Consider the following 10,610-nt stretch of genomic DNA (forward strand, 5'->3'; position numbering starts at 1 on the left):
TCGTAGGATCTGCATGTGTCCAAGTGATGGGTCGTAGTAAAATAAAACTGTATCTGAGAAGTGGACCGAGTAAGTGTGAAGTCATCAAAAGTAAATGGCTTAATTCCAGCGATATCATGTCACTTCAGTATGTATATGTTGGAGCCAGGCATCGTCAGTAACCAAAGACTTTTCAGAGTCTGAGTCGACGTTTCTATGGTAACCAGTCAGAAGGGAGCTTGTTGGAAGTCCACACCCCTAAGGCTTGAAAGGGAGCTACACAAAATCAGATATTTTTAAAGTTTGACATGTGGCAAACGGGCACCACATTGATGCCTCTTATTGTCCAGTTTAAAAAATTAACAACTTGGACTATAGAAATAAATTAAAATCATGGAAACAAAAGTATTAAAGCAAGAATGGCTATTTTGACAAATATAATGACTGAGTTATAGCTGTTTATTTCTCCATAGAAGTCAAAATGATTTTGGCTTCTTGGAGCCCATGGGCGCTTCCTGTTAGGAGTGCAAGGGGGGAGGGGTCTCTCAGTCCAGTTTTCATGTACAGACAATGGGATCAACCTAGAAAACATAGTCAAAGAACACCAATCACTTTAAGTAGAATATTATTGAAAATTCAAAACTGTCAGTGTCCACCAGCTCATCACATTTTGGGTTTTTTTTATTATTCAGAAATGCAGCTGAACCATTTGTGTCTTTAATAGGGGTCAAGGTATAAGCTCAAGAAAAGGCTAAAGTAGGCCGTTGCTGTTAGACCGTAGCCCTGGTGTCAGTGGATTCCTTGTTACAGCTGTGTCAGCAAGCTTGTTAATTAGTATCTCATTAGTGTGCATCTGGAGCAAACATGTGATTGACAGTTCATGCTGTTTGGGTCTGCATTTGGGTTCCTCCTCACACCAGACACATTTGTGCAAGCTTTGGATACTCACTAGGACACATATGCAAATTAGTGGTGACGACAATTCATATTAATTTACCAGGATTCTGTTGGTCAAATTCACGTGGGAGGCCTATAATAGAACATATGTGCATTAATACGCATATGGCCTATTTATTACAACATGCAGGCCAGCAAAGAAAAGGGACAAAGTGACAAATTGTCAGTTTTTTGTAGTGTAGGACTGTGCAAAAACAGCTAAAATGTCTTGATCAATATTTTTTTCAGTAAATAATCTTCACACCCACCACAATTTTCCCCCTGGAAGGAGGAGACTTTATCTGATCATTTTTGTAACTTTCCATGACCAAACATAATGAGCCCTTTATAATGTTGGGTGTGTGTCTCTACAAGGTAAACATTGTTCTTGAGTCATTTAGACCCAAGTCTCGAGTTTAACCCATTCAGGTCTTAAGCAACACCAGTGCCTTCAACAAAGTCTAAATACACTTTTTAAAACGAACAGTTAATTTTAGTTTTGTTCTTCATGTTAGTTTTTTTTTGCCATGCACAGAAAAAAACATTAAACCAAATACTTCTGCAAACTACCAAACTCAAACTAAGCACCTTGATATAACCCAAGAGTATTAATGTTCTCGGTAGTGGTCATTGGTATGATATACACCTAAAATTCCAAATATACTCCATAAAAAGACTTTCCGACATTTTTATGTCAAGTTTTTTTGAATTCGTAGAGAAACTTTGGTATTTAAGATAGGTGTCAATTTTTAGAGAACATTTTTGTTGGTTTTAGCAACTTAAAGTCACTCAAAAATTACCTATTTTATCAATCTGGGTAAAAACTTTTAAAAATGTATTTAGATTTTGGTTAGTTTGAAAAACATCAGTAATAAATTGATCTTTTATTTAGAAAGCTATTGTTTTCCTGTAAGTAATTACTTGTATTTTCCAGAGAAACTGCTTTTGATTGGTTGTTAAGAATCCCAATTTTACAAATGAAAGTTCTATCTTTTTTCAGTTTAATTTTAATGGTTAAAAGTGATTTTACAACAAAGCAAAATCATTTTTAAGTATAAAGAAAATTATTTGATATTTAATTAAATCACATTGAGTTGTAACTACATTGTAATCATGACCCTGTGGATTCAAATTTAATCAACTGAGTCTTTTGGCAGTGATACGGTGACTTTAATTGGGTTGGTGTAAGCTCATAGAGTGTGCTATATAGTAAATAAATACAAACTGTATAGAGGATAAGCTCTTATTAGTATTGTTGGTGAGTATTTTAGTGAAGTTGCAGCGTCTGTGACAGCATTACAAGATGGAGAGCCTTGATAGACCTGAAATGTGTGGTCACTACTCAACGTCCTAACCAGGAATGAAGAAAAGCTGCAGGGAATGCCAACTGTAGGTATAGATCACTCACTGCAGAGAGTGAAGATAACCCCTCACAGAAAAGAGATAGCTCTGACTACCCCAACTTAAAGATCTAGGAGGATCTCCGTTTAAGCGGCAGCTTCTTGTGCTTTCCGTCTCCCAAGTGTGACTTGGATCTAGCTGGAGGCTTTCTCACTTCTCATATTAGATGAATGAACTGACTCTTCAATTCAGTCCGCTGTTTGTCTTATGACAGAATCTTTTGTTCTGTGGCTCGTTCATTTTATAGAGTAAAGAAGGTCTGCTTCTCACGCGAAATCAAAATAACCATAAACTGAACTGCTTTCAAGAAGATATCACAATGTTTGTGAAAACATATTCTATTATCATTGTTAAATATTTCCCCAAATATATAATTAATTGAGGATTTATTTTAATACTCTTTTTTTTGTCTCTAATTTCCATTCATTTCCAAAATACTTCAGTTTCTTCTCATCTCAAATCTGTTCTAACTCTAAGTTTGCCTTTTCTGTCTCTGATCTTTGTCCTTATCAAATTATTGAAACCGCTTTGTTAAAACAACCAATGACTTCCTCATGCCAGCTGACTGCTTTATTTACCATCCTCTTCCTCTTCGATCCTAATGCTGGTTTTGACACAATCTTCCTCATTCAACTCAATTGACTCTCTTCTCATTCCACTCTCTCAGATTTCAACCCTTTCTTTTTACATCTCGTGCCTCATAGCTCCGTCCTTGGGTCTTTATACTTCAGTATGTACTTCTTAAATGTTCATTCCTATGCCAATGACATACAGCTTTATTTATCCAATAAACCTAACTTCACCCCCTCTTATCACTTTTCTTTCTGAGTTAAAATCCTAGTTTCTCTAAACTGAACAGCGACAGAAAAGAAATTTATAGAAAAAAAAAATCAATTCTATAGAAAATTGACTGTTTCCACTTTTTCAAACAGTCCGCGAGACCTGGACAGCTCTCTATCAATCTACTCATATCAATAACATCCCCCAATCGTGGGGCGGCCGTGGTGCAGCGGTAGGGCAGTCGACTCCTGATCTTGGACGAGTGCGGGTTTGATTCCCGCCTTGCCCGTCCATGTGTTGAAGTGTCTTTAGGCAAGACACTGAACCCTAAATTGCCTCTGGTGAAAGGTTGGGGCCAGTGTTAGGCAGCGGAGCCGCCATCAGTGTGTGAATGTATGTGTTAATGGGTCTGTGACGTAAAGCGCTCTGGGCCTTCGAGGAAGGTAGAAAAGAGATATACAAGTATGCGCCATTTACCATCTGTCCATCTACCTAATATCCATTGTCTTCTCCCTAATACTGCTTCTAATCTGGCCCACAGTCTTGTCACCTCCTTTATTTATAATTGTAACTTTCTTCTCTTTAGTCTTTCTTCAAAATGTACAAAACGCAGCCAGTCGCATCGTCACTAAAACTCCTTCTGCCCACCAAATAACCCCCTAAATATAGGATTTATCTTAAAATTTTACTAAATATCTCCAAAATCTTCCATGACCCCCACCCCTCAACCCCATATCTGTCCGGTCTCCTTTACATCTCCATTCACTCTCCATTTCCCTGCATCCAACCCACAGTTAGCTTTTTGAAACCAGTCTAAAAACTCACCTGCTTAATTTTTTTATTCCATTAACATTTTACTGTTTTGTTGCTTTAAAAATTATTTCCTGCTACTTTATCATGTTTATTTTTTTTACTCCGTTTTATTTTTACTCTGTACAATGTCTTCAGATTGAAATAAATAAAAGATCAAAATCATGCTGCTTTCAGACTTCATAAAGTAAATTACCAAAAAATGCTATATAAAATAATTTAGCACCTAATTTTTGCTAAGCCAAATGTTTTAGTTCATTTGCAGTAATGATGTTACATAATTCATACTAAAATATTTAAATAACCGTGGACAAATTGAGCAGTTTAATTGCTGCTGAAAACAATCATGAATATAGTTTGTGATTTAGTTATTTTAAACAGAGTAAGGTAGATTCATCTTTTTGTTTGAATACTTTAATGATAATTTATCCAACAATACACCAGTACCAAAGTCCCCTACTGACATTTACAGGCAACAGAGGGCTTCATGGCATTAGAAAGTGTACAAAGGCATTGCTGCGTTTAAAGTGAATTGTGTTATAAAAACAGCATTTGTGTGTCTTATCTCAGTTTTCGGTATCCCCCCCCCCATCCTAACACAGCCTCTGTCTCTCCTCTGTCCCATTGTCACAGTCCTCCGTATATAGCTCTTCACCAGTCTGTCAGGCCTTGGGTGCAGCAGGACACATTGTTTATGGTGTAGAAGTCAGTGAAGATGCTCTCATGATGCTGAATGATGGCTAATTAATGACACTCTCAGCCCCATCTGGACAGCGGGCCCACGACAGTATGTTTACACATACTTGACACTGTTGCTGTGAATTACACAATGGTGTGTGCTATGAAGCTACCGTACTCTAACAAATCAAAACACAAGGAAATTTTTAACCAAAATTGCTTAAAGTTTACTGTTAAAAATTGTTTTTTATTTTAGTTTTTTTACATTTTATCCAGAGCACATAACTCATATGGATTTTTCCTGTTTTTTCTTCAATTTTATGTATAGTTTTTTGACAAAAAACTCAAGTAAGCTCAGTTTTTTTCTACTGATTACAAGTTCTCACATTGTTGGGCTCTTTTCCAGTCCAAACTCTGCACGAACAAAACTGTAGAAAGAATGTAGAAGCCCTTAATAGAGTGGAATGAGTCTTTAATCCTTTAGGTCATTGCTTTGTTTTTGGCCACATCGTTAATCCCATGCTCTATTATCTAAAAATAGATATTTACTTAATCATCAATTGTGACCACAACTTTTTAAATATATACCAATGTACTGACGTCTTCTAATCAAAACCCTCCAGTCTCGAGTTTTAAATGTTAGATTCCTAAACCCATGTGTCCATCAGCAATGGGCGACAGTTTGAAGTCACTCCTCTACTAGACCAGGGAGACACCAGGAGCTGCTGTGTCTGTCTGCCCCCATTCCAACCCCCCACTCTACCTCCCACTCCCCGGGGAAGCTCTGGAGCCAGTTACAATGTTGAGTGGTTTGGAAAGGCTTCTGAATATTTTCAGGATGACAGTGTAATCTGACTGGCCGGCCTGCACGTTGGAACAGGATTCTTGCGCGTTCTCTTCTCTACCATTGGTTGGTTTGGATCACATCAGGGCCTCAACCAGTCTGCATGGTGGACTGGTTCCTAATACCCGTTTGAATTTGTTTGATTTAATTGACTCCTATCTGATCTAGTCAAGAATGCAGGATTTGATGGTTTAATTCTAGTTTTTAAAGGATTTTACTTAATGAAATGGGTTTTCTGTTAGCTAAAGAAGTGGATCTTTTTGCTGTTAAACTAAAATCTTCAGAAGTAGGTACACCGCGGCAATTTGTAAATAATGACAAAGACCACATAGAGAATGGCGATACAGATTTCTTGTTCATTGTCTCTTTATACCACTGTATAAAGAAAAAAAAAGACTGGTTGGTTGGTTGCCAAAAAAACGGATGTAGTTTGGTGTATAATTGTTTTCACTTCATACATTTGGGCCTGTTCCTGATAAATAAAAATATTATTGATATTTGATGTTTTCAACTCAGAATTTGTGATTTCATGACTTGTTCAATGCTATTTATAACTTTTGTCTGAACAATTTGTATTCCTTTATGTATAATAAGCCACAAAAACAAGTTTATTTCCATAAATGAAGGATTAATGAAAGACTTTTTTAGCCTTTATGAATGTTTAAAGTCCCACTCCAACTATATATACTATAACTATCAACTTTAAAAAGCAAAAACATGATTTTTATTGGGGCGGGTCTCTAAGAACTGCTGTAGACATAGATCTTCATAGTCTAGTTTATTTTAAAAACCATTAAACACTAATTTCTTTCATACCAAATGATAATTGTTGAACATGCCAAACTCGGTGACATCGCTGACAGAACAAATATCTTTTATCGACCAATCTGTCTCATTTTAAGTTTGGTTGCACTATTCTCATCCATAGTTCTGTCACTTAACAACAGAGTACATTTTGTAGTTCACCCTGTGATCCCATTGTGTGAAAAGAATTAGCTATTGATTTTCCTAAACAAGCCTTTATTGGTTTGTGACCAAGATTTTTTTTTGTCTTTAAAATGTATTAAAATACTTTTTGGAAATCCTGAAGTCACTGCTGATTGGCTCCTGCCAGAGGGAACAGGATAACACTATAGCTCAGTTTTACAGCACAAATTATTTGCGACAAGTATGCCATTGATGGTTAGGTCAGATTAAGTGGCGTATTTCTAATATTTATTAGTAACACTGGGGCTTCTCACTTTATCGTCAAATTTGAGAAAGTGAGTAAAGAAGCTGCTTTTTCCCTGATCACGCGTCTTTAAATAACGGTAGTGTGAGCAAAAACTTCTCAAATCACCCAGAACAATCATCATAGACACTTTAATATATCTCGTAAAATCTTGTTACTGTAAATGTTTTTGTGGATTTCATTAAAGCATTTTAAAACATATTCAAATTGTCAGAAAATTTAGATTTTCTGCTAATTTATTGATGTAGTGGGCTTCACTGGGTTAATGTCAAAATAACCTGAGAAGAGGATGCTACCAGCTGCATCTCCTATTAATTCATTTATGATTGAAATACATGTTTTCCACCTTTCACTCATAAAGCAAAAAAGTGATCCTGTCATGTGGGATGTTTTTTATGACCAGGACTCTGTTTTTTCTCTCCCTTTTCTCAACAGTGCGCCTGAGGGCCGTTGAAAGCCCCCTTGGGGGAGTTTCATAAACACACAAAGAAAAAGAAAACCCTTTCGGACTATTGTTTTTGTTTTTACACACACTCTTTTTCTCACACACACACATACATACACTCACACACACTTGCACCTACACACCCACCCACACCCACAGACAAGGACATAGAGAATATGTTGGAGGTCCAAGAGGAGAGGCCAGCGGCGGCAGGTACAGCAGCGACACACTTCAGCAAGAAGGAGCGAGGGAAGAAAGAGCGAGAGGAGGCCAAGGACGGTCGAGGGAACCTATCGAACATCGGGAATCCTGTTCCGCCTTCCAGGAACGTGCGTTCAAAGGGGCCACTCACACACACAGGCAGCCCCCACCAGCTCATCACTCCTCCCTGTTCTGTAGTCCTGGGAACCCCATCAATGCACTCCAATAGGCTAAAGAACTCCCCGTCCGCCAACACACAGAGGTGAGTGAACTTTTTCTCAGCCTATAAGTCATTGACTGTATATGAGAACTGGACTGAGTGACCCCTCCCCTCAGGTGTTTAAAACAGGAAGTACCCACTGGCTCTAAGAAGTCAAAGTCCCATAGACTTCTACTGAGAAATAAACAGCTATTACTCTGTCATTATATGTGTCAAAATAACCATTCTTGTTCTGATAACATTTTTTGATTGTGTTCTCGCTAATTCTAATTTTCTTTTCATTACATTTTTTCTGAGGCGCAAATTATTCAAGTTATAAACTGGCCAATCAGATCCCTCAATTAAAGTATGTGGTTCCTGCCGGCCCCCCCCCACGTCCAACAAACGTTTGAGAGATTCTCCTGAGCTGCTTTCAAGTAGTAGACGTGTGGATTTCTAAAAAGCTTGCTTCTGATTGGCAGGAGTGGTTACCATAGAGACATCAACTCAAACCAACTGGGATCAATTACTGCTTAATCCCACCTTCTGGCTCCAACATGGCATCACCCGTGTAAAAAAGGCAGCTGAATTGACTTAATTTCATTGGAGCCGGAAGTTAGACATTTTCTATGGGTGACTTCACACTCACTCAGTCCAGTTCTCATTTATAGTCAATGGTTGTATCGCACAATCATAGAAATGGACAAATATTTGTTGCTGGATGTGTATGGGGACCAGTCTCAGCCGCTACACACATGTTTTCAATTTAGGTTTTTAATGAACATTTAAAGTGTAATCTTAAGCTTGTTTAACATACAATTCTATTAATATTTGTTCCTGCTAATTGACAATGTCACAATGTTGTTTAACTTCATGGATATACTTGGCATTTATTGAATTTGTACATTTGTTTCTAGTAATTAAAAAAGTGGAACTGGAGCGTTGACTAATTGAAGGTGCTACTGATTACTCGTGGTTGCTAATAATATCTCGCTAGGAAAGGGAGGGCTGCTGTAAACGGTTTTATCCAACCAAATCGAATAATAAAATGTCAACTCTTACATGGGGGGCTGCATGTGGAATATAAAATCTGGTTTCTTTTATATGACAGATTTGGATGCAGAAAATAGGCTAAATTTCTTCCGAAAGGATCTAATTTTTCAAACAAGTTGTACGTTTTTAAAATAGGGTTGTCTTTAATCATATGTGCATCTACATTCAGATTTTTCTGACAGTTATTTGAACAGAAATGCTTTACCAAGACGGTCGTCCCTCATTTTATCGCAGAATTCACCAAGATTTTTGTAAATCTGGCAAGCTGAAGATGTAGAGGAAACACTGCATGGAGATTGACAATACTCTAGACCAGTGCTCCCCAACCCCCAGGTCGCTACTGGTCTTCGGGTCACTTGGTACCGGCCGCTGACAGGAAAAAAAAATTCATGTACTAACTTAAATTAATTCTGTTTTGTTTTTTGTCTGATCCAGAAGGAAGTTTTATTTTGAAAGACTGCTAGATTCTATTCACAACATCTGTCTTAGTCACATGACTTAAAGCGGCTACCTGTATTGCTAAGTAGATCAGAGCTAAAAGCGAACAAATAAACAATAAAATCTATTTGGAAAATTTATTTGGGGAGAAAAGAGCCAGTGAGGAAACTGAATTGGCGACTTCGACTTCACTGAACAATAAAGCTTCTGTTTACGGACACATTTGGGAGTCTTTCTCGACATACGGAATTATTGAGACAGCTGTTCATGTAGCAGATGCTGCTCTGGCCAATCGCGGCGAAATGCGCTCTGCTGAAGCTAGCCTCCGGTTGGGAAAATCTTCACAAAGTTCAAACAAGTCCACAAACGTTTTAAAGAGAATGAAGATTCAATCAAATAAGTTCCCTGATTTCTGGAAACTTGTAAAAAGGACATTTAAGAATATTCCTACAGCAAGGCTGAATTAGGTAGGCATCTGTATAGAAACTTTAGCAAAAAAATGTTGAAAAAAATGCCCAATGAATGAGGATTTATGTAAAGACAAAATATGATCAATCTTTTTGCCCTGAAAGATAATCAGAGCCTGGATTGAGAGTTAAAATTTGCCGTTCTATGGGGAAAAAATTATGTGATGTTTGTTTCCTTTATGGAATTTTCTCAAATTAGAAACAAGTTGTACAAACCATTGTTGCATTAAATAATCATCATCTGTATAAAAAAAATATCTACTGATATTTTTAGCCTTTTTTTAAACAAAATTTCTCGTAGTTTCATTTTATATTGAAACCGTAAGTTTAAAAAAGCCAACTTCGGACCGTCTGTGAAAATATTGTCTCATTTAAACCAGTCCGTGGCCTGAATATGGTTGGGGACCACTGCTCTAGACATTTAGGACGTAGAACACAATGCACTGTAAAAAAAAAAAAAAAGGTGCAAGCAAAACTACACTAGAAAAGATTTGTGAAATTGCAAAAGTTGAACTGTTGTTGTAAGCTGTCATACTTTATTGTAGGAATAGCTTCACTGATCAGGATCAAGTTTATAATCCCTGCTCTCCACACACATACTGTTAGGAAATATGTTTTCAGTTTTTTTAAATTTGTTTTAGCAAATCTTAACTCAACATCTTCATTGAATTTATGTTAATTCCTGATGGGGTTCTGCTCTGAGGTCAGGGAGTACACTGGCCTTGGAAGTTGTCTTTGCTGACTCATGGTTTTCGACTCACTGGAAACAGCTGACTTCACTGCCAGAGTCACGGCTTCGCCTCTTCTTTTTCTTCTTCTGTATTTTGCTTCCAGGTTTTAGCTGTACTTTTTGGCTATGACTGCATTTATTTTACGGTTCTTTATAAGTTTATGTGTGTTTTGAAGAGGAGAGACGAAGCAGAAATTTGGGGTGTGGTGGGAGTTTTCTTCCAGTTGGATGTGTCCTGGTTGCCTGGTGTAATGTCATAACAGCAGGCACACGTTTGCTTCTAAAGGCGTTGATATCCTTACTCCTAATGTTGGAGTAATGGACAATAAACAAATGTTTTCTTTTCAGGAGAAAAACAAAATGAACCATCTGAAAAATAACAAAATTTAGCTGTTTTGCTTTTCTTGCCCCTCTTGCT

The 10,610-nt window shown here is 37.4% G+C and overlaps 1 protein-coding gene across 2 annotated transcripts in view; it reads left to right on the top strand.

Annotated features, from left to right (window-relative positions):
- Positions 1-10,610, top strand: part of bcl9 (BCL9 transcription coactivator) — a gene marked incomplete in the record, with an annotated part of 40,467 nt that overhangs the window by 21,399 nt on the left and 8,458 nt on the right. For both annotated transcript variants that reach the window (XM_024286529.2, XM_024286528.2), the window contains 1 exon segment: positions 7,095-7,567. In XM_024286529.2, the coding sequence (XP_024142297.1) occupies positions 7,281-7,567 (287 nt within the window).

Source organism: Oryzias melastigma, linkage group LG21 (genome assembly GCF_002922805.2).
Source record: "Oryzias melastigma strain HK-1 linkage group LG21, ASM292280v2, whole genome shotgun sequence".
Taxonomy (NCBI): Eukaryota; Metazoa; Chordata; class Actinopteri; order Beloniformes; family Adrianichthyidae; genus Oryzias; species Oryzias melastigma.